The sequence below is a fragment of the Fusarium odoratissimum genome (assembly GCF_000260195.1).
Source record: "Fusarium odoratissimum NRRL 54006 unplaced genomic scaffold supercont1.14, whole genome shotgun sequence".
Lineage (NCBI taxonomy): Eukaryota > Fungi > Ascomycota > Sordariomycetes > Hypocreales > Nectriaceae > Fusarium > Fusarium odoratissimum.
In genome coordinates, this window is record NW_022158700.1 from 829,849 (window position 1) to 855,778 (window position 25,930).

Below are 25,930 nucleotides of genomic sequence, written 5' to 3' on the forward strand. Positions count from 1 at the left end.
AAGTCTCGTAAAGCCTTGGGGTCCTATAACCGAGGTCTTCGAGTTTCAGCCTCTGGTGGATCCACAGAATGAATGCTGATAGGCCAGTGGAACAAAACGTCCGAAACGTCATGACCTCTCCGTTCTTGGTTTAGGGGCAGATCACACGCAAGATAATCGGGATAACGTGAAGAGCAATCAGGAACAGCTCTGCTGCTTTAGACAAGACAGAGAACGGAATCAGGAATTGTACATCTTGAGCTCCGCCGAATTCGAAATTAAACTATTTATCTCCTGTAATTTATCTCAAATGCGTTTTCAACATGGCGTTCTCATTAGAGCTGTGACTTGGTCTGCTTGTCTATGCTCGGGAACAACAGCACTGATGCCGGTTAGTACGATTGACAAAGATCTGTCAACCCGGAGCAAGTAGAATACAGAACTTACTTACCATAAGAGTTGCAAGCATGTTTGTTCGACCTTTTCGCAGCATCTACAATGCCAAACGATTGAAATGCATGACAAAGTCAACAAATTCTGTCCCTTGGACTAAGCGAAAAAGATCTCCAATTGAGTTTAGATCAGATTGATAACCCACCCAAATCACTACCCCAACCAATCAAACTCTCGCCCACCATTCTCCAACATCCGGTATCGGCAAAATTTCTCAACCAAGTGGAATTCACTCTGGGGCTATGAGACGAAATTACTCTACAAAACTCCAATAAAGCTCAACTGTATGACTTGTATCGTAAACGTGCTCCGCTTTCATGGTCTTGGCGGTTAGAATCGGAGGTATTACTGCTGAAATGGAGAAAATTTCACATCGTGACGAAATGCACATCTCGGGGTCACTTTCCCTTGTTTCTCAATATTCGGAAGGAGAACACGAGCTCGATTGTCCGATTAATTACTACTATGCTTGGTACTGAAAAGGTTGATGACCAGGAGGGTCAAGTGTTTGCTGGCGAAGTTCATGATGACCCTGGTCATGCTCATGATGCTGTTTTCGGAAGACTCACCAATGACGGGCCAAATTACCGCAATGTGAGTTTACTCTGCCTATTGATTTTCCAGAATATTAATTGTATGTGTAGGTCGGTTGGGTGGGTACGGCTGGTCTGATGATGAAGACGCAGCTTGGCCTTGGAATCTTGTCCATCCCGTCTGTGTTCGACACGCTGGGAATGATCCCAGGCCTCATCTGCCTCTGCGTCGTAGCTGCAATTACGACGTGGTCAGATTACATAGTCGGCATTTTCAAGCTTCGGCATCGTGAAGTCTATGGTATTGATGATGCTGGCGGCCTGATGTTTGGTCGTGCTGGGCAGGAAATCTTCGGCTTTGCCTTTGGTCTCTGTAAGTCAAAGAACGCCTGCTGTTGAAGACCGGGGTGCTTGAACTTTGACTGATGCTTGGTGGTTTAGACTGGACGTTTGTCTGTGGATCGGCAATGCTCAGCGTGTCAATCGGCTTCAATGCCGTTTCAAATCACGGAACATGTACTGCCGTCTTTGTCGCAGTTGCAGCTATCACTGGTTTCATCTTTGCCAGCATCCGAACACTCGGGAAGCTAAGTTGGCTCGCTTGGCTGGGATTGATCTGTGTCATCTCTTCTGGTAAGTACATGCCCGCACCTGTCTTAAGAATACCATGCTAAAGTCCCAAACACAGTCATCATCCTTACAATTGCCGTGGGTATACAAGATCGACCTGCAGCTGCACCCAAAGATGCGGTTTGGGTATCAGACTACGAGCTCTTCAAAAAGCCAAGCTTCACCAACGCCATGTCCGCTATCTGTGCGTTGATCTTTGCTTACGCAGGTACCCCGGCCTTTTTCAGTATTGCTGCAGAAATGAGGGACCCTAGACACTATACGAGATCTCTGATCTTGTGCCAAACAGTCATCAGTGCTTGCTATATCGCAATCGGCTGTGTGGTATACTATTTCTGTGGCTCGTATGTTGCTTCGCCAGCTCTCGGATCTGCAGGTGTCTTGATCAAGAGAATCAGCTATGGAATTGCCCTTCCTGGGCTGATAGTCACGACTATGTTGACTTGCCATGTGAGTGCTTACTTAGAATATGTCTGTGGGATGTTGCTAATACTGCGGATGTTCTAGCTGGCGAGCAAACATGTCTTCGTGCGTGTCTTGCGAGGCTCCAAGCATCTCGCGGCCAATACCTTCACCCATTGGGCTTCTTGGATAGGATGTACCTTCGGTATCACAGTTGTTGCGTATGTGATAGCCAGCGGTATTCCCATCTTTGGTGGGCTCGTTTCTCTTATTGGGGCATTGCTTGCCACATCACTCTCATTCCAGCCTATGGGATGCATGTGGCTCTACGATAACTGGAAGCGTGGGAAGCAAGATCGCTCAATCACTTGGTCCATCGGAGTGCTCTGGAGCGTCACCATCATCGTCTTGGGGACATTTCTAACTATTGCTGGGACGTATGCTTCCGTGGTTGACATTATAGCCTCATACAAAGTATCTGGAGGTTCAGCGGCCTGGTCGTGTGCTGATAACTCTGGCTCTTCATAGTTGGGCATTGATAGATACTTGAGTTACAGTGTAACTGTCATATTTGCGATACGTCGCAATGGAGATAACTGCCAACCGTTGCAGTTGGCGTTTCCCGTTTAATATTACACAATTGGCGGTATTTGTCTCTCACTCTCAAGCAAATCGAGCGTTAGATACACGCAATTGACACTACTATTTGCCTCATGGGGATGAAAATTCCATTTGCGATTTCTTTCACAAGAAGCTATCTAACATCTGGCTAAAATCCAATTTCGCAAGGTCTATACTTGGGTTCAGAGTGCCTTGGACTAAAGCATCGAGTATTCTAAGACTTAGAGATGTCCCTATAGTCCATTATCACTCTCAACAATAAGGAAATAGCCAAACCCAGTCACCTACATCCCGTCAAGAGTCAAAACCACCACCTCTACTAGCCGTGATACCATTGTTAAGCCAAAAACTTGAAGTCAGTATCGAGTGGCGTAGAACAGCAACCCTGAGCACGTAAAGTATTATTGTGATAACTCAAAGTTAAGCCAGATGCGCGACACGGCGTAATAAGCGATAGAAATTGCCACATATCTTTCACATCACAATTCTACTCAAGAGTCAAAATCTCATGGTATCAAATCGAACCTGGATAACTACAAATGGCACAATTTCACGCCCTCGCAACGACGCCTCTTGCGCAGCCTTCGACTTGCTCTCCATCGCGTCCAATCATGCCTGCAAATCCTCCGCTAAGCCCTCCCCAAGTGCGGACTTTTAAGCTGAACCAACGCTGCCTCGCTGCACTTCTCGACAAGCGCAGAAATGGCTGGAGCAGGTCAAACTGTCGCTATGTTCAATGCTACTTCCGGGATCTCTTCGGTGATCAACGATAAGAGCCTCCATCTAAAGAGCGAAGGGTTCCCAATAACGACCGAAGATGCAGACCTCTCGGGGCTCCAGAACGATTGCGGCTCCAGTTCCATAGTTGTTCTGCTGCCACGACACTTGCACTGATATTTGTTTAATTCTAACATAAAATAATAATAAAGCTATTTAGTAAATATATAATAAGTCATATTACTTAAGTACATTTTATATATCATAAAAATCTAATTAAATATTTAAGACTTATGTACTTTTTATTTTAGTTTATGAAATAATCTTATTTAACTTAAGCTTACTAAGTAAAGTCCTTTTTCTGAAGCCAAATACGAATATATTTACCTTTTAAATATAGACCAATTGTCGTTAAGTGAATACCAACATTAATAGCAGCAATAATCATATAAACTGTAAGCATGCCACTGCTTACAATCCAGTCGTTAATGACCCACGTCCATATCCATGCCATAAGAGATTTGAGAGATGCTACTGTCACCATCAACTCGACAGATAACTGTGAGTTGCGTTAGTACGCACTTGTACAATACAGCGACATAGATTACTCACCTCTTTGTGACAGTCCAGAGCATAGCTCATGGACAGGGAAACACCGATTTGAGCCCCCGCAGTTAGTACACCCAAGCCTATAACAGGCCCAGCCCAATGCGCGTGAAAGTGATATGTTAAGGCTGCGATGAGGGATCCAAACAGCAACAGTGATGTTCCCATACACATGGCGGGCAATCTCATCTCGGGCTTGCGAATACCATCATTTTTGCGCGTAAGATAGTTAGACCAAGAGTCAGAAACAGAACCACAGAGCCATGCGCCAACGATTGACCCTGCAAAAGGAGATAGAAATATCAGGCCCTGTGCTTGGGAGTCAAACCCGTATGGTCCTCCGAAGAGCTGGGCCACGGTGGAACCGATTATGACATTCCAGCCAAGAGACACACCGTATATCATAGAGGCCCATAACACCGTGGGATAACATAAGAGCGCGAAAGGTCGAAGGAATACCTTCAGCAGAGATATTTGAGGATCACCCTTTCGGAATGGCCGAAGTTCCTTGAGGTAGTTATCCTTCTGTAGAGCATGTGCCTGAGCTGCTGGCTCATTGCAAAAGCTACTATGTATATCCTCGATTTTTTGAGCGCAGATCTTTTCCTCCGGCTGACCTTGCGCAGTGATTCCCAAGGAGGTCGGGAAATGCGGGTTCGTGTATTTTGTTTCCGTCATGAAGAAGAACATGGTGAGGCAATTGAGACCGATGAACATAGCTACGATGTAGAATGCCCATGCCATACTAAGGTACTGAATGATGAGGGCAGAGAACTTGAATTGCACATTAGCAAAATCACAACAAGAAGGGCAATGCTTCTCTTACCAAAGGCCCAAGTTCGTTACCACTAAGAACGGAAAGACCGTAAATAGAAACCATGGCTCCGCGTTCGTGGAGGAAGAACGTATCAGTTATAGTGGTTGGAACTATTGATTCGATGGGTGCTTCAAACAGCCCCAGAAAAGCCCGGCCGATGACAAAAGGCGTGTATGTAGCGTTGGATGCAATGCCAAGCCAGATACACGCTACACCCATCAATAGATTGAACATCAAATACACCGGTCGTCTGCCAAATTTGATAGCGAAAGGCCTAAAATCAACTAGTTAGAAGGACGTTCAACGCAAGGGGAAGTCTTGAGATTACATCCAAAATATATTTCCAACACCTTGACAGATCAAAGTGGCGCCATTCGCATAAGTAAGCTTCTGCAGAGAAACACCAAACTTTTGTGTCAACGGTATCGTTCCCGCAGCCATGATCGGACCAGTAACACTTCCCATAAAGGCGTAGAAAACGCCATTCAGGAAGACAATCCACTTTTTGGCCCTGGACCATCTGAGTGGATCATTTGGATCGTTGGTAGAAGGCTGGGGCACGAGAATGATATGATTGACTTGTTTGTCTTTGACATATTGTAGATAGCTTGCGTTGTCGTAGAGAAGTTCGGTACCAGGTGGGCGGATGCTGGTTGTTGTCTCGGCATGGATCTCGGAATTCTCCTGTTCTGCCATGGCGAGGGTAGCGAAGACAAATCAGTGTACATAAGAATCGGAACGGTAGTTAGGAAAGTTGAGATAGCTTTCACTTGTCTCCTCTTATACCCCAGATCAGACGCAGACCCCACCTCCAGAATCTGGGGTACAGGAACAGTAAGCGGGGCGAGATGATCAACGTCGTATCAACCTGCCACGCTTGACTTGATTCTGATAAGATGACCTCGAGGAGCTGGTCCTCCTTGTTGCATAGAAGGCAGTCGTCCTGTTAGTCCAGGGACGAATGATGATGACCAAGCGGCATTACGGCCTAGACAAGATGTGGAGAAATCGGGGGGTCGTGGGGAAGAATAATTCAAGCTGGTGGAAACTAACTTTGGTCTAGACTGATTGAGGCTACGTCGTGGGGAGCCCAAATTTTGAACTCGTCAGCGATGGTACGGGAGTTGGCTCATGGACAATGAGCTTCCTTTGGTTGATCAGGAATTGGTAGATTCACGATCCCATGATCACAAGGTCCATCCATGCCTCCCTATCCCCACAGCTGGTATTGCGGGGTCTCATTTAACAGAGCAATGCAGACACCAGTACAATATCTAGTTGAACTTTAAACGTAGCAGTGCATTCGGTCAGACTTATTTGCGTCTTGTGGTCATTTGCATGGGTCGTCAAATACACAAAGTTGTTCTTACTACTTGGCATTACTTTTTGGGAAACATTATGGCTCTATCTTAGATATCTCACAATCTTCCATTTATATCTGTATCTAAACCTTAACTGTTGATGAGAGCCCCGAACACCATTAAGAGTTTTCGATCAAGTTTGTAAGCGTGCCAATGAAGGGCAAAATCTCCACTGAAAATTCATCTGCCTTTTTTAAGTCTGTCGTGGGGACCGTCCATATCCTACGCCTGCAGGTGTTCCCGTCAGGATAACCGTTCCTGCTGGCAAAGTAGTGTCTTGAGATAGATAGCTAACAATCTGAGGCGCGTTGAAGATCAGGTCACTAGCCAATATTAGTAGCAGGTCCCTAAAATGCTAGGCTTTTCTTACTCTATTCCACAGTCTTGCACAAGCTGTCCGTTTCGGATGCCTCTTAGCTTAAGCCTGCTTGGATCAGGGATCGCGTCACGAGACACCAATGTCGGGCCTATGATCGCTAGTACCACTCAAAAAACTACTGAAAACTTCGAGAGGCTTTCTGTATTTACCTAGAGGACATGATCTATCAAATCCCTTGGAGAAACACCACTGACTGTCTCGGAACTGGGGTGCTCTAGATGACACATCGTTGCAGGCTGTATAACCAAGGACATAATCATAGGCCTGAGACTCAGTTACATTGCGGCAAGTCTTTCCAATGACTACCGCTAGCTCTGACTCGTAGTCGGCTGAATCAGTCGACTGAGATATTTTCGGCAGAGGGATTGGTGATGGGAAGGGATCATTGAGGCTCGTGGCTGGCTTCCTATCAAGGTTTAGCCAAGTCTAGCAGTGCTATAGGACGATTAACTAACAAGAAAACGGTTGGGACGGTCGGTATAGTTAGATTGACCTCTCGAGCATGCTGTTTGTACTAGGAATTATGCAGTTAGTAGATTACCCTTGAATCATGCTTGCAATTGCATATCTTACATTCAAGCCAATGCACCGAATGGTGCCAACCTCATGCTGCGCAAGAGGGGAAAGCAACCGATCAACCTGCACCTTTTGTCCTGTCTTGTTTCCAAGCTCTAGCATGGAGGATCCAGTGAAGAGGTACGCCCAGACATCCTGGCCATTCCTCAACACTAAGCCGACGTCCACACTGCCTGATACAGGTTCACCAATCAGAATCTTGGATGGTTCATTCTTGGCAGTGAAACGAATTAGTCCTGCATTCTAATTGTTAGGTTTCTAGTCAACTAGCAGAGTTATGCTGGACTTGTGCTTACGGGTGAAGGAGGTTAGCGACATGATTACCAAGATAAAACAGACAAGCCGACGATGAGCTACCCGTTATCAATTCTCCGCCAATACGATCGACATTTAACCATCTCCCAGAGTTCGACTCGCATCTCTCCTATATCGGCCCATCGTGGAGAGGCGAGGGCTCTCCACAACTTCTCCACCAAACCTTGTCACCAAGTCCTACCCACCGCTTGGCTTTCTGGGCGTGGAACCCGAAAGTCGAGCGTTCGAAAATAAATCGAAAGCCTAGAAAAGTGGGTGTTATTGTATCTTGCCCCGACTACAAGAAATGCATATTTTTCTTTTTGCCGCTTCGGAGGACTGCAAGTCGTGTTATCTATATCTCCATTGCTCTCTTTACCCTGTCTCTCAGCATCGAGTAAATCGTCAACCATCTTAAACCCACCAAACAAATAGGATTGGCACACAAATCTAGTATAATGGGTATCTTAATCTTCAACCGTCATACCGACAACACGGTCTTTATCCTAGTGGCTAGCCAAACCGATGGGCACGATACCAACGGTCATGGTACCAATGGCCATGATGCCAATGATCACGACGAAGCAGTCAAAGTCCCTGTTCTCATCATTGGAGGAGGCCCGAGCGGCCTCCTACAAGCCTACCTCTTATCCAAACTAGGCGTGAAAGCTCTGGTCGTTGAGACCAACCCTAGAGACTCAGGCTTCGGGATGTGGGGAATCATACACTTAAGTCAATACACTCTAAACCCAATCAGCTGAATTTCGCTTCCCCGCAATCTACTGACTTCCCCGACGCATCCGCATCTTCCACCCCGGAAGCCATTTCTTCTCCACGCCTTGTGCTCTCGCCATCACCAAAGCTACCTGTAATTCACTGCAAACAGCCTGTGCTGTTCTAATAGCTAGTATGACAAGACATGACGTACGAACCCGCCATCAGCGATCAGCTCTGACATGCTCCATTTGTCACAAGACGTATTCCAAAGCAGAGCATTTGCAGGTCAGTACTCCTTATCGACTTGGGACGTTCGATTGTTTGTCCTAGACATGCTGCACTAGATGACTGATATCAATAGCGACATGAAAGAACCCGTAAGTTTTCCTCCCTCTGACGCCGCTCATATCATACCCCGTGATAAATGCACTGAATGACTGACCCTGGCCTGGTTCCACTCTAGACACTGGGGCAAAACCTTTTGCCTGCCGAGTCTGTGGACGCCAATTCAGCCGGCCAGATTCAGTGACGAGGCACCAGCGAACCCATGCTCGGGTCCAACAACAGCAACAGCAAGATCAAGACCAACAGCAGCCGCAAGATGGCTGGCCCATGTCCCCTAGTATGTCGGACTATACAAGCATCCAAAGTGTTATCGAACAGAACCAGAACCACAGTATCACCTACGAGCCAATGCCAGACATCAACGGGGACATGTTTGCTAATCCTGCTCTATCCAATTCAGAGCTTGATATGCACCTGCAATGGCCTGATTCTGAAGCTCTCCTACACAGCATCATCACATTCGACTGGGGCTCGTTGACCTTACCCCCTGGCAGTATACCAACACCTCACCCACTCCAGCAATCGCTGCCACCGCCCAATGTTCTCTCAGACGACCAGTCAGCAGATGTCGAGGAGAGTCAGGACTCGGATCAATTATCACCCGTGAATGGCTCCCGCGATGCAATCCAAAGCCTCAGTGATATGATGACATGCCTAGTATGTATTTCTGTTAAAGTAAATATCAAATTTAAGAGGTTGACAATGAAGCAGTCACAGAATGTCACGTCAGCCGCAAAGTCTCTACCGGAACTCAATCCAGCGTTTCTTGATAGCTGTCTTCAAGCATACTTCTCCCACTTCAACATCTACCCAATTCTTCATCGACCAACCTTTGTATATCGTGATTGTTCGCCGAGCTTGATCCTTAATGCTATAGCGCTTGGATCATTATTTATTGGTACAGATGATGCGGGTCACGGGGTGAGTCCACACTGTTTCGGATGATGTGATGATAAGCTGACTTAGCAAGGGAGAGGTACTATGGAGACTGGCTCACACCGCCGTTGCCACCGCTGTATGCATCCGATAGTTTAACAGCCTCATAATCGTTTGCTGATATGGCAATGCAGTGGACGGCGTTACTACGCCACAGAGGGCCCTACGATTCACACAGGGGTGTCCAGCTCGTGCTGACTGCACTTCTCGGCCAATGCTATGCTGTCATGTCCGAGGTAACCTACCAGACTCGCTCATATAATATGACAACTGGCTAATTTCCGTAGAAAGCAGACCTGAAACTTACCAGCCAGGTCTTTCATAGGTTAGGCTTTAACTGGGCAAACCAGAACAATTTGTCTGGAGCGTCATCACAACAACCCCACCGAGAAGTCAACGATAAGCGTGACTGGAAGCAATGGGCCGCAGAAGAAGTCTATCACCGCGCGCTTGTTGGTCATTACATTCTTGACGGCCAATTGAGTTATCTATTAGGTCAACCAGGAGCTGCTACTCTGCATACAATAAATACTCTCAGGCTTTCAGCTTATTCGAAGGCTTTTGAAGCGCGAGATGCCTAAGAATAGCGCCGAGCGATAGACCAAGAGCAGCCCCAAGGGCTAATATTCTCTTTTAGTGATATTTATTATAAGCTCTTTATAATTACCGATACTAAAGATAAAGTTAGTCTATGTTTACAGAGCGTAAAAGCACTATTTAATATATATATCTTACTGGAATATCTATATGCTTTAGTCTAAGAGAACTATAAGATATAATCTTTAAAGTCTATTATTAAAATCCTAATACTTCCTAAGGTAAAGTAGGCTCTAATATAGGTATTCTATTTTTTAAATAATATCTAGCCCTTTAATAAGAATAAGCACTTAGAGTTAGTAATTTAATAGTACTTTATATACCTAGATATATTATATAACTTAATTAAGCTTTTTAACTAAATCTATTAATATCTTTAGATAGACTAATATATTTTTAAGTTAAGAGATAATAGGAAAGAGCTTAAAGACTTAGTATAATAGATTAAAGGATCTATAGATGCCAGATACGCCTTTTTATATACTATTACTATTTAAGATAGTATTAACTAACTCCCTTTTAATTGCATTAACACCTTCTAGATGCCTATGTCTATATTCGCCGCCTCTGCTATCTATTTACTTTCTTATCTAAGCAGTATAATATCCGTCTTTGTACCTGCATCGATTTACTAGGAGTCTATACTAATTAATTAGTTAAGTATCAGGGAAGTAACGCAAAGTATACCATTGCAGGATATTTCTTAGAAAAAGACCTAGGCTTTTATTGTGTTAAATATTAAAATAATGAACTATGGTATAGGATTAGTATAAAATCTGCCTTTTGAAATAAAAAAGATGCAGACCTTAATGCATAGGCTTGCTAGCCAATAGGGCATAATTATTAAGATAGTAGCAGTTTTATTATAACTAGAAACTTTGGAGCCGATGGAAAATTGAGCCAGACTCTCTTGATTTATGGTTGATAAATAAATAAAACATGTCACTCTACTTGTACTACGAAAAGACAAGACAGGCACCTATGTGAGGTGTTTGTGAAATGCATTAATTCTTTGACGCCCACGACATTCGACAACATGTTAGCCTAAACATAAACACTACTTCCAAGCATAACATCTCTTATTCTATCAATAACTCATTCAGTTATTGAAAACATACATGACCCATTACTCTGTAGACCAAAGTGCTTGCCATTCGTAACGGCGGTTAGTGGCTCATAGGGCAAATTGCTACAGATAGGTGGTAATGCGATTCGGGTACCTTGTGTGGCACCATTGGTTTCATTGGCTGGCTCCACGGATTTTATCGACATGATCAGACCTGGGCCGGGCGGCTCTTTGCAGAAAGATCACGACTCTTTCTTCTCTCTTCCACCCACCGATGAACTCATCGGCGGCAAGCTCATGAACCACTTCAACGTCCTCAACCCCGTCACCGATGCGCGGGAGTTTGCCGAGTGGCACAATTGAGTCCAAGCCCGCGCCCTCGACACCCGGCTCAGTATCCCCGTCATACTAGTAGCTAGGGTTCTTATAGTGGGACATTTAAAGCATTATGCACTTCCCCGCATTTCTCAGTTCCCCACAATCGTCCCCACAATCTTCCCCACAATCTTCCCCACGTGCTACCTATGCCAACAAGACTAATAGACTTCTATTTAAAGTATTAGATAGGCTGCCACAGCTAAGCGATATACTTAGACTCCTATGCTTCTGACTTTGTTCACTATTCATTTTCTTCTCATCTGATAATCATGGCTCCTACCACGGAACAGAAACTCAAGGCCGAGTTCCCAGACTTAAAGTTCACCAAACTAGTATCGGTCACTGATGCAGACTTTTTCCACTACCCGGGATTTCAGCCCGGCACAACCACGATTCCCAAAGGCCATGTCAAGGAGCCTGGTCGCAGAGCGTTCCCTCACGACGTAGCCTTTGACCAAGACGTGGTCATTACGTTGCGAGATGGGGTCAAGATTTACACAGATGTGTTCCGGCCCGTGGACTCACACACAGTGAGGGTCCCAGCACTGATCCCGTGGAGTCCCTACGGCAAGTCCGGTACAGGGCCGCAGCAGTATGATGTTATGGGCCCATACCGATGCGGAGTGCCAGCTGAGACGACGTCGGGGTACGAGAAATTCGAGGGTCCCGACCCTGCCGAGTGGTGCGGCAGAGGCTACGCCATCGTCAGCGTTGACCCTCGTGGAACCGGCATGTCCGAGGGCGACACTTACTGGTTTGGCATCCAGGAAGCAGAGGATGTCTACGACACCATCGAATGGGCATCCAAGCAGCCGTGGTGCGATGGCTCTGTGGCCATGATGGGCAACTCGTGGCTGGCTGTTGCCCAGATCAATTATGCCTCCCGTCTCAAGCATCCAGCCCTTAAAGCGCTTGCTCCAATGGAGGCTTTCAGCGACCCATACCGTGACTGTGTCGCTCGTGGCGGCAAGCCACACCACAGGGAATTCTTCGACCTAATCATGGGGGGCTTTGCGGGACCCAACTCGGTCGAGGACATGTCCGGCATGCTCAAAAACCGACCGCTATTTGACGATTACTGGCAGAGCAAGTACATAGATACTGCCAACATCGATGTGCCGCTTTACTTGACGGCGTCTTACTCCTCAGGACTCCACGTTGCTGGCTCATTCAATACCTTCCGCGTTGCCAAGAGCACGCAAAAGTGGCTGCGCGTTCACCCGCACCAGGAGTGGTATGACCTTTATCGGCCTGAGATCACAGACGAGCTTCAGCGGTACTTTGACAGGTTTGTCAAGGGTATTGGTAATGGTTGGGAGCGTGATATTCCGCCAGTCCGCTTGTCTCTCATAGGCTTTGACGGCAGTCCAGCAAAGACGATCATCGAGCGGCCGGAGCAGGAGTACCCACTCGCACGGCAAAGGCTGGTAACGTATTACCTAGACGCAGCCAGCAACAGCCTGGTTGAGGAGAATCCCCAACAATTGTCACAGGCACAGCACAACTCGCACCATCTGGAGGACTCCACAGTAAGCTGTTACCACCTTTCAATTTTTGACCCCTGACTAATGACCGGGCGTAGGACTTTACGCTGTACTTTGACAAGTATACCGAGTTGGCAGGCTACGCCAAGGTGATCGTGAATATGTCGTGTGCGGACAAAGATGACATGGACGTGGTCGTGCAGTTACGCAAGATAGATGCCCAGGGTAAGTTGCTGGAGCACCTCAACTACCCTTGCCCAGTTCCGTGCAGCGAGGTGGCCAACACCAATGTGGCCAAGATCATCGACACCGAGGGATACCTGCGGGCCTCTCACGCTGTGTCGCTGGACAAGAGCAGGACGCGCGGTGATGGTCAGGAGGTTTTCTATGCCCACGACAGGCGCGAGCCTGTACCTGCAGGGACGGTGGCATGCCTCGAGATTACGTTCTGGCCAACCGGCATGGTCTTTGAGAAGGGCGAGGGCCTCATGCTGCGGATTTCGGGGCACGAAATGGCTTACCCTGAGGTTGAGCACATTAGGCTTACCGAGCCGGATGATGAAAACGTGGGCCTGCACTCTGTATACACTGAAGGACAGTATAAGTCGTCTTTGACCATACCTATCATTTAAAAGCTTGGGTTGCTCCTGTCAAATTGCAATTATTATCTTGATAGTGAATTTGATATTATTCTCAGCCCCTGCCCCTTTGTTTGTCCCGCCCTCGTGTATTCCTTCTTCATAGACCTGATAGTGTGTGTACTTTGTAAATATGTGTTATAGTAGAAACTCGGGTTCGTGGTTAGTTACATTAGGGTCTAATTACTAGAGAAAGGTTTAAGGCTCAAAGTGCCTGAAAAATATTGACATTTAGAGGGGAGAGTCTGCATTTGATTAGAAAACCCCTATCTATTCTAGTAGTACATCCTGCAAAAATTACATGCTCTGGAAGAGGTCTCTGCCTTTTCTCCCAGCATTCTTTATACAAGATTAATGGAGAATTATATAGACTAGTCCCGCAGACGAAGTGGGGAAGGTTTGTGGGCAGCCTTGTCAGGTCTCGCAGCAGGGGAACAAATCGTTACTCCGCTCGTGGGACAGGAGCATGCAATCCACGTTGTAAAGGGCCCGGAACCTTGCCAGCTACCCATATTACCTAGATGTAGAGCCCGAGATCTATATGCAAACACCTCTTGGATTCCCTGTATCACACTCTTTGAACCTGATCGTCTCTACTGCCTAATGGAGTTGATGGCGAGAAGGTTGATTTTGTCACTGTACATATAATGAGGGACTTTAAAATCTTATATAGTTTGGTAGCACATCCTTGCTTACATCACTACCCTAACCTGACTGGCTCTGCTAGCTGACTAGGTCACCTACTAGCAACTCTAAGATGGAAGCAAATCTGCGCGAGAGTCCCCAATGCCCGACCCCACGTAAGAGATCGATCGTGTTGCATAATATGCTCGAATCTACAGCCGAAAATGTTCCCGGCCACGCCCGGTCACCTCCCTCTATATCTCTTGCTGTGCCAGCCGTATTCAACATTTGCAGTTCAGCAGCAATCGCCTCCTCTCAAGACGGGGTTGAGAGGGCGTGAAGCGAGGGGCTGCATGTGATGTAGCAGTATGTGACGACGGCCGAGTAGAAAAGCGACTTGGGCACGTGGATTGCCGGCTATAGGCCCATTGGTAGCGTCTCAAGATTCTTTAGGACGAGTAAAGAATGTAGGACGCAGTGTTTCGCTTCGGATGAGCCGGCCCACACTTTGACACGGTCTGAGACCTTTGCCGCCTCATCAGTCCCATCGCGGCCGATGGCGCGCTCAAGGGGATCAAAATCGACGTATAGCGTCATGAAAGCAGCATGCCAGAGCACAATCAAACCCCTAGGATTCCTCTCCTCACGATGCTTACTCATATGCTCTTTGTGCCATGTCAGCAACAGATCCCGAAAGTAAGGAATAGTAGCAGTGTCTAAAGCTAACGCCTTATTTTCTTGTATAGACGCCATTATGCCGGCCAGCGAGGCGTATGGAACATTTCGGAGCGAGGTAAGGATGTTGGCTGACGCGCAGGCTCGCCCGAAGACGATACGTTTGTACTTATACTCGCGGTTTGTTTGCTCAGTAAGTAACGCCACTGAACCGCAGTAGGGGCCAAAAAGAGATCCTCAGAACAGGATACAGGGAGCCTCGTTTCGGTATGCCGGAGTAGGGGCTCATGGTGGAAGGCGGTGGCAAACTCAGAGTCGTGAACGTAGAGGCCAAGGATGAGTCGGACCGCTTCTTCGGCTTGTGCCCACGACTTCCACGCCTCGTCGATGGACTAACTGCTGCTATTACCAATTTGATTCAGGCCCACCACCTCGAGAGAGTTCTTGATCTTAGAAAAACCTCCCTGACGAGCCCAAGAGATTACAGTACCGGCAAATGCCTCCAACATGCAGAGGTCCTGCGGGCGCCCGGAGAGCAAGCCAAAAGTCTGACCGATCAGAGCTGCCTGCATAAGTGATGAGGTTTCGCGTTTGTCGCGACCCATGTAGTTTTCCCACTGTCGGCGTTAGATTATAATAGATACAAGATTTGCATGGAAGCCACCTACAGATGACACAACCGCCTTGTCTAGAACCTGAAATATTCTCCTGCCTTGGGGCATAGCACTTGGAGAGCCGACGAAGAGCGCACCGACGGAACAAATTGAGAGCAGCAGCAAAGCACTTTCCGACGAAGGGCGGAAAGAGGGCGCACGAATCAACGGAAACACGGGACTCAATTGAGCAAAGTAGAGCTTGATACATAGGTTCTGTCATCTCTCTTCAGTGACGAACAACGGGAATGGATTAAGGGAGTGCATACGAAAAAGTCGGCCGAGGGTAGAACCGTGTTGCTAACAGGAGGCTGCAGTCGATGGGAGAGCCCTTCTCCGATATTCGTCACCTACTTGCTCAGGATCGCTGAGGGGCGCGCTGGGCATGTGCACGGGCAAGCTGGAGCTGAGCTGAGTGTGCCATTTATGCTGGACGATGGATGCAGACTGTTGGGGTTGGTTCTGTTGTTGCTGGTGCTCCTGCCGGCCTCGAGCTGTGGCCAAGGTTGGGGATGCGTTAAGGACGCTCAAGGCGTCAGCCGCGGCATAGACCTGGTCATGATCCGGTGGCGGCGGTTGAGCAAAGTTGCGCTGGCCAAAATCGGATATGGCAGAAAAGATAGAGAAGTTGACATCATTCATATTGAAGCCGTGGCCGGGCAGCCAGGCAGGTTCATAGTTGTTGAGGCCTACACCGAGGTTACTGTGTGGTCGGGGAGTGTAGTCGGGGAGAGCATATGAGATTCCATCTGCAGGGCGGTCGCTCTCAGTCTCCGATATCGTCATCGGCCAAGGGACGGCGGGTTCAGCTGCAAATGCGGCAACATGCGACTGCGGCAGGCCTGGCGTTGGCTGATCTAGTGAAGTGTTCTGGCGGGCATTGGACTGGGTCGAGAGCGGTAGATATGGTGTCGTGGGCGGCGATATTGTCAGACACGACGGCATTGTCCAAAGGTGACGGCCACTCAGCGTCTCTGAGCACCGTCTGGCTACTGTCGCGGTCGTGCGTGCGTGAATGCCGAAGTAGGGAGTCGCTGGCCGGCTCTCGTCAGCAAGCAGAGTTTAGAAAGTGGAATAGGGCAGGGGCATGGAATTGACGGGATAATATGTGAGACATCATGAGGTAATCAAGGCTTTATAGTACTAACTGGCGGCCGTAGGTCTTCCCGCACATCTCGCATACCAAGGGCTTTCCTTTTGTGTGGGACCTGATGTGGCGGCAACATGGCATGACTCTAATACAAAACGAGTTTCGGAGATAGTTCAAGGATGCCCTCAAATTCTACAATATAACATCCGTATTATTACCACTCCTCCTGTCAGTATAACAGGAAACGGAATTCCGCAAAAGGATATTATAAGGCAAAGATTGATGCTTGGTGCTATAGATGGTTAGCCTGTGGGGTTAGCTACTTCACGGCATTGGATTGCTGGCCTTAGTTTCTTGTTATTTACAAGGGTTTATTGCAAGATTGTGGCTTAGAATAAGCATGAATTAAGTCAGCTGCCTTTCAAGGTTTAGGCTATAATATAACAACCAATGCATGCACCCTGTCAGATAAGACTCAGCACATTGCGCCTGCTTGCCAAGTCCAAAATACATGAAATTACAAATATTAAATTACCTCCATTGTTCTGGAGGCCTTTTTCGAGTATGCGTGTGAAGTTAAAGAGGCGCTGCAGCGGCCGTTAAAGAAGAAAAAAAAGAGAATTATCCTTTTAACTGCAACACTAGCAAATATCCAACCAAACATGTATACCTCCATCATCCTCCTCCTCACCGCTTTCAGCGCTCATGCCGCTGCTCAAACCCTGACCCCAACAGCAGCACCAACCATAACCACTTCACGCCCATCTCTCACGTTGCCATCATGCTGGGCGCTCGAAGACTCTCTGTCAATGACCGGCGCCCCCGCACCTCCGATGGACATGTCCGAACTGGGCGTATCCTTTGCCCTCGGGAGTCTCTACAACACCCAAGACCCTTGCAAACTTCCTGTCATTACTGGATCGTCAGCTGAGGAATTCTCGGAGTGGGCTTCTGAATGGACAAGCTGGCAGGCGGAGCATGTTTCCGAATATCGCGTAGTATGGGAGGCGTGCAGTGATGACCCTGCTATCACTGATCTTGTGCCAGTTGGACCAGATGCATGCAGTACTCTGAAAGCTAAAATTACAGGTACTTCTGCTGCAAATGAGGATAAAGACGAAGATAGAGAGAAGGAAGAGGGCAGGAAAGATGATAAGCCGGAGGCTGTAGATGGTTCCCCGGGTTCTCGTATGACAGCGTCTTTAGCTGTTGCTTTGATGGCTGGTGGTGTGCTGGTTGCAGGATTATGGTGAGCTGTTTCGGACGATACTATGGGCCTCATATAGAGTCGGAAGTAATATTTCACCAGACCTGCAACGGATGGGAAGGATTTGAATAGTCGCATTGTAGATAGTTAATTTACAGCTGGGTTTACCTCGCACCTCCGAGCAGCTATTAATTTATCAAAAGTTTCAGCGAGTCAACTATGCAGGTCTTCAGATCCCGACACTCGAGGCCTAGAATGACCTTCGATGGTGATGTGTCAACCTCCCAAAGATCGACAGGTGTATCATCCACCAGAGTCTTGGGGATCTTATCCTTGAGCTCCGGATATTCATCTGCAGCCACCTGTGCGATCTGAGCATTACTCATTCTACCTTGCATTAAGAAGAATCTCCTTCCTCCAACATCCGACTTCTCCAATGCTCGAACGTGAGCGAGAGCAACATCTCTAACGTCAACCCAGTACCACGAGGCTGTCGGAGGTAATCCCTCTTTCCATTTTCCCTGGCAAAGATCTCTCAGACGTTCATTCGAAGTATTGATTGAGTCCATGGATGCGAGCCATGGGACCGGTGGTCCGAGAATCAGAGGTGGATTCATCGTGGAGAGAGAGAATCCAGGCTTTTTGACTTGCATGAAGTCCCAAGCAGCGCGCTCGGCAAATGTCTTGCTAGCCCTATAAGCCTGTACGCCATCCTCATATGCCTCTTCCCGAGTTATTGGGTTGAAATGGTGCTCTCGATACATCTTCTCGGGGTGTTTAATGTTGACTACCGCGGAGAACGATGATGTGATGACGACGCGCTTGACTGTTGGGGCGTATTCGCTGACTGCCTTGAGGATATTCAACGTGCCGTTGACAGCAGGGTCAATAAGATCCTTCTGTATATCCACCGGTTTGTAGTGAAAAGGGCTGGCTACGTGCAGAACTGCATTGAATTTGGCAGCTCTTACAGCCTCGTCGAAAGCATTCTCACGAGCAATGTCCTCGACAATGGCGTATGAGAGTTGGGCTTTGGCTGCAGGAAAGGCACCGAGAATGTCTTGTCCTTTTCTCTCGGATCGCACCGTTGCAACGACCTCGTAGCTTGGTCATGTCAGCAAACTCAATTGAGATGGTCATTGAACTTACCCTTCCTGAAGCAAAAGGTCAAGGCAATGAGATCCAACAAACCCACTGCCGCCTGTGAGTAAGACCTTTTTTCCAGACATGATGACGTCGAGATAAATGTTTCTCTTATATTAGTCAAATTTTGTACGAGGTTTAATCCCCCGCGATGATTATTTATTTTGTGTTGCTTAAATATTTCAACGCGGAACTCGTAGATATCCGGAACGTAGTTCTGAGCTGGGCTTTGTAGAAAACGGAACGATCTTCCGCATCGGAATGCAGTTATTGGGTAGCGTTCTTGTTCCTGCGTCTGGACCCAGCGTAATCTCGGAAGGGCTAAGAATCATCATCACATACCGATGTACACCAATTTACAAAATCGCACCAATACCGCCTTACAAGCTGTGTTAAAATAAATTTGAACAAAATGCAATTAATTTTGAAATAATGTAAATAGCTCATTATACTGGCATCTTACTAAAATGTTACAGATATTCTGATATTATTAATAACCAGGCATTAAGTATACTTATAAATCTATATTAACAGTCTACTTTGATCTTTTTAAACTCCTAGTCGAATCTGTCCTGCTTTTCCACTGATTGCCGTATACCAAGCGAGGCAATGCGACGGAATAGGTATTCGCCCACGGGGATTTGAGACTCGGTCATGATTATGAGTAGCTTAATTTTTTAATACCACCAGAGTTTTGGTTGAATATTGGTTACCTAGAGCGTTTTGTGCTCCTTGCTTAATTTATGGCAGACGATTTTTAAGACGGAATTAGACGCCACTTCTGTCGTGAAGAGAGACTCCACAGAGGTGAATATGTTTGTTGTTTCCGCCATTCATATTTTAATACGAATTCCGCCATTCCGCATTTCCATAGTTCTGCTTCTTGCAGTCTCGACACTGACTGATTGTAATTAAAAAATAAGAAGAAATAATTACTACGCCATAGAGACACTTTAACACCTTGACATAATCACCTCAAAAGTATAGATCAAAGACTTGCAACTATTATACACCAGCATCTTTACGACAGCTGCTTGTCAAAATGCCCTCTCTCGAGGATACCAGTTCCAAGGACGCCACGCCGTCATGGTTGAACGCAGTACCAAACATTGTCGCCGATGAGATATTTTCTCTGGCAGCAGAGTACCGACTCGACCAAAACCCGCAAAAAGTCGATCTCCTAATCGGGGCCTATCGTTCGGATGACGGGAACCCATGTCCATTGCCTTCGGTACTGGAAGCAGAACGCCGTCTCCTATCTCAAAACGACCTGGGGAAGCATGAGTATCTCCCTATCGAGGGCGATGCCACTTACCTCAGACTGGCCCAAAAGCTTCTATTGGGTCAAGATGACCAGTCTGAGCTGTTGCAACGAACTGTCTCGGTTCAATCTGTCTCCGGATCTGGGGCCATTCATATCGGTGCTGCTTTCTTGTCCCGTTTCCTCAGCCCTGGATGCGTCTGGGTTTCTGATCCTACTTGGGGTCCTCACATTCTCATGTTTGAAAGAATGGGCGTGAAATGCAAGAAATATCCATACTACGATCCAGCCACACGACTCCTCAACTTTCAAGGCATGATCGACACTTTTGAGTCTCAGGGCAAACCTGGTGATGTGATTATACTTCAAGTCTGCGCTCACAACCCAACTGGCCTCGATCTTAGCCAAGAACAATGGAAGGCCGTAGCTGAGATTTGCCAGCGCAAAGGCATCCTTCCATTCTTTGACAATGCGTACCAAGGCTTTGCCACAGGCAGTCCAGAGAAAGATGCTTGGCCGCTTAGATACTTTGCCAGCCTGAAAAGCCCCCTTACTTTCTGCGTGGCGCAGTCCTTCTCTAAGAACTTCGGTCTCTACGGACAGAGAACAGGAGCTTTCCATTTCATCATGAACAGCAAGGACACCGCCATTCAGTCCAACATACTTCAGCAGCTTCGATTCATTATTCGCACCGAATACTCAACTCCACCACGAACAGGCTGTACCTTTGTGAAAACAATTCTCGGCGACCCAGAGCTTAAATCTCAATGGCTAAGGGATGTTTCTTCTATGAGCAAAAGACTGGGACAAGTCCGATCAGCACTTCATGATGGTCTGAACGCCTCTGATGAAAGCGGCGACTTTGACCATATCATCAAACAGGTAATTAGACCTGAATATCGTCTAGTTTGTAATTCAGCTAAATAATCGCCTTGCAGAGTGGCATGTTCTCATACACAGGTCTCAACCCTCAGCAGGTGCTTCGCTTAAAGAACGAGTACCACGTTTACCTCTCTTCATCTGGAAGAATATCAATGGCAGGACGTAAGTTGTGCGGCTCCGCTGATCCAGATAGAAACGCTGACAGTATTAGTGAATTCGAGGAATATAGGATATGTGGTGAATGCAATTATAGCAGTAAAGGAAGCTGTTTGAAAAGGTTAAGAGATGAAAAAAAGTAACTATTATATAGTAGTAAAGTATAAATATTTATTATAAATAATTCCTACTTATAGTCTATTTTTATATGAGATAAAATAATTACCTTTATTATAACTACTTTATCTTAGTATTAATAATTACTCTACTTACTAGAACTTGAAGAGATATAATTAATATGCGCAAGAGACAGCTATAAGTAAAGCAGGATCTCAATAATCATCCTTCTGCATAAACCCCTACTACTTGGCTCGTCCTTGTCCATTCAATGTGATGAATTCGGGGGCCATGTCTTGAAAAGCCATTACCAGCGCAAACCCTTGTCATTGGTGGGATTTCGCCCAACGTTCCGGGCTACGTCACATCCTGTGCGCGGAAATACAATCCACTTTCCGCTTTTTGTATGTCACAAGGGAATGGTGGAGGGTAGTGTCGGTTATCGTTCATGTCTTTGCATTTGGAAAAGAGTAAGATACTCAGAGCCGGGCCTAGAATATAGTAGACACTTCCCTTGAGATTAGATTAGAGTCTGTACTGAAAGCTCAAGCACTGCAAGAACAATTTCTATCCAAGATGGACTCTTCAATCTCCCCCAAGCCCGTGCAGCCAAGTACTTCAATGAGGTTGTTACCTCTACTACCCTGCCAGGAGCCACTGAAGACTACCAGGATCGCGATGACCTTGCTTACGCCCTATCCAAGGTTCCCATGCTCACTCCTCGCAAGCTCAAAGTAATTGCTGTCGGAGCGGGCTTTGGAGGTGTTGATCTTGCTCCTGCGGTCCGCGTTGGTAAGCTCCCTGGCGTGGATCTCACCATTTATGAGAAGAACGCCGATATAGGCGAAACCTGGCATGAAAGTAGATATCCTGGGTATGTTGAGCCCCTGCTGCCTTTTTGAACTACTTGAGTCGGTGGTATGCTGACTGCTCAAAGGTGTGCTTGTGATGTTCCAGCTCACAGCTACCAGTATACCTGGGCACCCAATCCCCACTGGTCGCATTTCTACGCACCCGCACCAGAGATCAAGCATTACTTTGACGACTGTGCTGACCAGCACGACTTACGCTCATACTTCAAGCTATCACACAAAGTAGTTGAGGCCAAGTGAATTGAAGAAAGACAAATCTGGCAACTCCGTATCAAAAAGACCGATGGGAGGGATGTCGCCATCTCTAGCCCTGGCGTCACAGATGGTGAGACCAACGATGCGTTTATTGATGAATGTGACGTTTTTGTAAACGCCACCGGCTTCTTCAACAACTGGAAATGGCCTCGCAATGTCCCCGGACGCGAGACATTCCGTGGTACCGTGTTTCACACTGCTAACTGGCCATCTGACTGGGAAAAGGATATCGAAGGCAAGACCGTTGCTCTGATCGGTAACGGTAGCAGCGGAATTTAGGTCCTGCCGGCCATTCTCGATAAATTCAACAAGATCTACGTTCATATTCGCAGCCCAACATGGATTACCTCGCGCATCGGCGAGAAGTTTGCTGAACCAAAGGGCGTCAACTAAAAGTTCACTGAGGAAGAGAAGTCTGAGTGGGCCAAGCACCCTGAGAGATATCTCGAGTTCCGCAAGAGCATGGAGGACGATATCAACACACGCTTCAAGCTTTTCATGGATCATACACCTGAACAGAAGCTGGCTCGCCAATCAGTCGTTGGCAACATCAAGGCTAAACTTGACTCACGGCCTGACCTGGCCAAATTTCTAGAGCCGGATTTTGCTGTTGGGTATGTACAAACTGCCATGGAGAATACCGTCAACTAACAGATATTAGAAGCCGTCGACCAACACCCTGATTGGGATATCTGTAAGTGCTTGTATCACCCAAGTGCGAGGTAGTTTTGGGGAGACATTGCCGAGTTCACACCCAATGGCATTCTCACAAAGGATGGTCGCGAGTCCAAGGTGGATTCCATCATTTGTGCCACTGGTTTTGAGCTATCTTATGCACCTCGCTTCCCCATCCTCGGCAAGGATGGTCTTAACCTTCAAGAGGTATGGCTCAAAGCTCCCGAGTCTTATCTGTCAGTCTGTGCTGCTGATATGCCAAACTACTTTACTATTCTTGGACCAGCCAGTTCCCTTGGTCACGGAAGCTTGGTTACGTCCATTGAGATGTGCAACCGCTTCATCGTGAGAATGATCAGAAAGCTCCAGACACAAAACTACTCATCTTTCAGCCTTCGTCCAGGAGTCGCTCGGGCTTATCAGAATCATGCCCTGTCATATCTCAAGAGGACGGTATGGGCATCAGGGTGCACCAACACTTATAAGAATGGAACCAAGGATGGAGAGCTTCGGTCACTGCATCCAGGCTCACTAATTCAGCTTTTTAAACTTCTTGAGGATCTGAGATACGAGGACTCTGAGTGGAAGAGTTTATGTGAGGATAGCGACCTTGCATTTGCGTGGCTGGCGAACGGTTTCACAGCTCTGGAGGAAGAGAGACCTGATGGAGCTGACCTGACGTGAGTTGTTGCCTGAGCATATTGGTTTCTTGACAAACGCTAATTGGATAACAGGTGGTTCGTGGATCCAGCGGACAGAGAGGCGAAACCAATTCGATTTGAAGCCTCTCACCATGCCAACGGGAGTGGGTAGGTTTGTTAGGTGATGGGTGGCTCTGCCATGGTTTCATCATCTCCACGTCGTTGAGCTTTGCCTCTCCGTCTAGCATGATATTTGCCAGGATGCAAGGCTTGTGAGTTCCTTTGCTTACCCGCTCCTCAAGATCACGGTTCAGCATGCCCAGGTATGCATCCCGACGACCACGATACTCAGCAGCCTTTTTGTGCCCGAATGAGAAGGGGTTTCCATTTGACGAGTATCTCAATCCTATGCAATTATGAGTACTACAGATGTCCCTACAACGCAAACAGCTGCACGAGTCCAAAACCCCGGACCAGAAGCTCAATTCATCATTCAGAATGGGCAGGTTGTTCCTCAGCTATTAAAAAACCAGATCCTTATGAAACTATTAATCGCTGGTTTATGGTACGTATCCATCCATGGTATGACCAGCCCTGAAGGACAGTAACTCAATTTGCTAGTCACTCTGACCTCAATCGGGTTTATGGCACGCTGCCGCTAATCTCAGATATTGTTGGCCACGAGGGAGTTGGCATGGTGGTGAAAGGTATAGTCTGACCGCCAAATATCTGTATTGGACATTTACTTGGCACTGTTTCAGCTGGGTCTGCAGCCACGGCGCACATGATCAACAAGAGAGTCGGGTTAGGGTAAGGAACAAATAGCACGTATACGATACCAGCTTAACTTATTATTCCAGGTGGCTAAGTCGCCCTTGTATGGAGTGCGAAGTTTGCGATGTTGAGTATACATCATGCCCAAAGCAACAAAACCTAGGCAGGGTAAATGTCATTCGTTCTATGTTTTGCGGGCTTCGCTCACATCATTATAGGATGTCCCTGGCACTTTCCAGCGTAAGAAGAAGCCATCACGTATATCGCACTTTTATTTCTCACGATGTGTCTAGTGTAGATAGCCGTTGACGCTGCCTTCGTACATCTACTGCCCGACAACTTGCAGAGTGACATCGCTGCACCCCTACTCTGCGGTAAGTGAGACGGTTCATAAAAGCTATGCGTAGATAAGAGCACTAATTCGAGATCTCATAGCTGGTATCTCTATGTACTCTGCTATCAGGAAATGCAATTTGCAGACCGACAATTGGCTGTTGATCTCTGGTGCAGGTGGTTGACTGGGACATCTGTGCGTTCTGCTCACTCTTGTGCACTTATTGTCGCTGCTAATTCTAATAATCTAGTGGAGTGCAGATCGCAAGAGCGCAAGGCTACCGCGTTATTGCGGTTGATACGTACGTCACCCCTTAGCTTATCAATTATGGTTGAAATGGCTAATGACTCTTGAAAAGTGGCGAAGATAAGAGGAGAATTTGTCTTCAGTTTGGGGCTGCTCACTTTATCGACCTTTTAACACAAAATGTAAGCCATAACTGGCTGTTCATCATCACAAGCTCTAGAAGTACTGACATTCTCGCAGGTACCAGCAGAAGTCAAAAGACTCACATCCCTAGGCGTCCACGGTGTTATCTGCACAGCAGGATCCATCGCTGCCTACCAGCAAGCAGCTCACTGCGTGCGGAACGCAGGGACCATAGTTTGTATTGGCGTCAATCCGCAAAACCTCCCTATTTCGCCGCTGGATATGGTCCGTCGAGGCGAGTAGTCCCTTTCTTTACTTTATACCACTGACAACCCAACTGGAGCTGACGACCTGCCAGGCCTTAGGCTTATCGGAAGTGCTGTTGGCACGCTTCCTGAAATGCAAGAGCTGTTTCAACTTGCAGCTCGGGGGGAAGTGAAGCCGCTGATTACGGTTGTTCCGATTGACCAGATTAACATAATGGCAAAGAAGCTGGAGAAAGGACAAGTGAACGGCAGAATCGTATGGAAATCCCACAGTAAATATCAGAATACATACTTGGTTAGTCTTGTGAAGAAGGACGCCACTATCTCGCCTAATAAGTTAGCCTTAGATATGAGACCTAGTGTACCCCGCACTTAGTCATCCAATTCCGATCATTCTCTTGAGAGAT

General features: G+C 47.1%; 11 protein-coding genes across 11 annotated transcripts; 7 read left to right on the forward strand and 4 right to left on the reverse strand.

Annotated features, from left to right (window-relative positions):
• Positions 1 to 897: 897 nt before the first annotated feature.
• Positions 898 to 2,708, forward strand: FOIG_09134 (uncharacterized protein; the record flags this gene model as incomplete). The annotated part of the gene is made up of 5 exons (XM_031209325.1): positions 898 to 1,026; positions 1,077 to 1,338; positions 1,407 to 1,598; positions 1,654 to 2,045; positions 2,103 to 2,708. The coding sequence occupies 5 exons, from the start codon at positions 898 to 900 to the stop codon at positions 2,523 to 2,525; spliced, it is 1,398 nt and encodes a 465-aa protein (XP_031061362.1). The 3' UTR covers positions 2,526 to 2,708.
• Positions 2,709 to 3,401: 693 nt separating this feature from the next.
• Positions 3,402 to 5,454, reverse strand: FOIG_09135 (uncharacterized protein; the record flags this gene model as incomplete). The annotated part of the gene is made up of 5 exons (XM_031209326.1): positions 3,402 to 3,508; positions 3,723 to 3,894; positions 3,948 to 4,715; positions 4,768 to 5,032; positions 5,087 to 5,454. The coding sequence occupies 5 exons, from the start codon at positions 5,452 to 5,454 to the stop codon at positions 3,402 to 3,404; spliced, it is 1,680 nt and encodes a 559-aa protein (XP_031061363.1).
• Positions 5,455 to 6,312: 858 nt separating this feature from the next.
• FOIG_09136 (uncharacterized protein) lies at positions 6,313 to 7,392 on the reverse strand (the record flags this gene model as incomplete). Its single annotated transcript, XM_031209327.1, has 6 exons — positions 6,313 to 6,442; positions 6,490 to 6,586; positions 6,648 to 6,904; positions 6,954 to 7,012; positions 7,072 to 7,310; positions 7,371 to 7,392. The coding sequence occupies 6 exons, from the start codon at positions 7,390 to 7,392 to the stop codon at positions 6,313 to 6,315; spliced, it is 804 nt and encodes a 267-aa protein (XP_031061364.1).
• A 1,240-nt stretch (positions 7,393 to 8,632) lies between these two features.
• FOIG_09137 (uncharacterized protein) lies at positions 8,633 to 9,947 on the forward strand (the record flags this gene model as incomplete). The annotated part of the gene is made up of 6 exons (XM_031209328.1): positions 8,633 to 8,707; positions 8,749 to 9,087; positions 9,142 to 9,351; positions 9,401 to 9,445; positions 9,501 to 9,602; positions 9,654 to 9,947. The coding sequence occupies 6 exons, from the start codon at positions 8,633 to 8,635 to the stop codon at positions 9,945 to 9,947; spliced, it is 1,065 nt and encodes a 354-aa protein (XP_031061365.1).
• A 1,729-nt stretch (positions 9,948 to 11,676) lies between these two features.
• Positions 11,677 to 13,523, forward strand: FOIG_09138 (uncharacterized protein; the record flags this gene model as incomplete). Its single annotated transcript, XM_031209329.1, has 2 exons — positions 11,677 to 12,936; positions 12,990 to 13,523. 2 exons carry the CDS (start codon positions 11,677 to 11,679, stop codon positions 13,521 to 13,523), a joined length of 1,794 nt encoding a protein of 597 aa, XP_031061366.1.
• Positions 13,524 to 14,570: 1,047 nt separating this feature from the next.
• Positions 14,571 to 16,426, reverse strand: FOIG_09139 (uncharacterized protein; the record flags this gene model as incomplete). The annotated part of the gene is made up of 4 exons (XM_031209330.1): positions 14,571 to 15,034; positions 15,226 to 15,445; positions 15,497 to 15,697; positions 15,836 to 16,426. The coding sequence occupies 4 exons, from the start codon at positions 16,424 to 16,426 to the stop codon at positions 14,571 to 14,573; spliced, it is 1,476 nt and encodes a 491-aa protein (XP_031061367.1).
• An 807-nt stretch (positions 16,427 to 17,233) lies between these two features.
• Positions 17,234 to 17,824, forward strand: FOIG_09140 (uncharacterized protein; the record flags this gene model as incomplete). Its single annotated transcript, XM_031209331.1, has 1 exon — positions 17,234 to 17,824. One exon carries the CDS (start codon positions 17,234 to 17,236, stop codon positions 17,822 to 17,824), a length of 591 nt encoding a protein of 196 aa, XP_031061368.1.
• Positions 17,825 to 17,966: 142 nt separating this feature from the next.
• On the reverse strand, positions 17,967 to 19,007 carry FOIG_09141 (uncharacterized protein; the record flags this gene model as incomplete). Its single annotated transcript, XM_031209332.1, has 2 exons — positions 17,967 to 18,882; positions 18,928 to 19,007. 2 exons carry the CDS (start codon positions 19,005 to 19,007, stop codon positions 17,967 to 17,969), a joined length of 996 nt encoding a protein of 331 aa, XP_031061369.1.
• Positions 19,008 to 19,963: 956 nt separating this feature from the next.
• Positions 19,964 to 21,337, forward strand: FOIG_09142 (aspartate aminotransferase; the record flags this gene model as incomplete). The annotated part of the gene is made up of 3 exons (XM_031209333.1): positions 19,964 to 21,064; positions 21,121 to 21,226; positions 21,321 to 21,337. 3 exons carry the CDS (start codon positions 19,964 to 19,966, stop codon positions 21,335 to 21,337), a joined length of 1,224 nt encoding a protein of 407 aa, XP_031061370.1.
• Positions 21,338 to 21,913: 576 nt separating this feature from the next.
• Positions 21,914 to 22,743, forward strand: FOIG_09143 (uncharacterized protein; the record flags this gene model as incomplete). Its single annotated transcript, XM_031209334.1, has 4 exons — positions 21,914 to 21,950; positions 21,989 to 22,211; positions 22,275 to 22,431; positions 22,489 to 22,743. The coding sequence occupies 4 exons, from the start codon at positions 21,914 to 21,916 to the stop codon at positions 22,741 to 22,743; spliced, it is 672 nt and encodes a 223-aa protein (XP_031061371.1).
• Positions 22,744 to 22,802: 59 nt separating this feature from the next.
• On the forward strand, positions 22,803 to 25,560 carry FOIG_09144 (uncharacterized protein; the record flags this gene model as incomplete). Its single annotated transcript, XM_031209335.1, has 10 exons — positions 22,803 to 22,829; positions 22,861 to 23,106; positions 23,191 to 23,819; positions 23,874 to 23,948; positions 24,773 to 24,794; positions 24,853 to 24,932; positions 24,990 to 25,083; positions 25,149 to 25,189; positions 25,247 to 25,316; positions 25,375 to 25,560. 10 exons carry the CDS (start codon positions 22,803 to 22,805, stop codon positions 25,558 to 25,560), a joined length of 1,470 nt encoding a protein of 489 aa, XP_031061372.1.
• Positions 25,561 to 25,930: the final 370 nt, after the last annotated feature.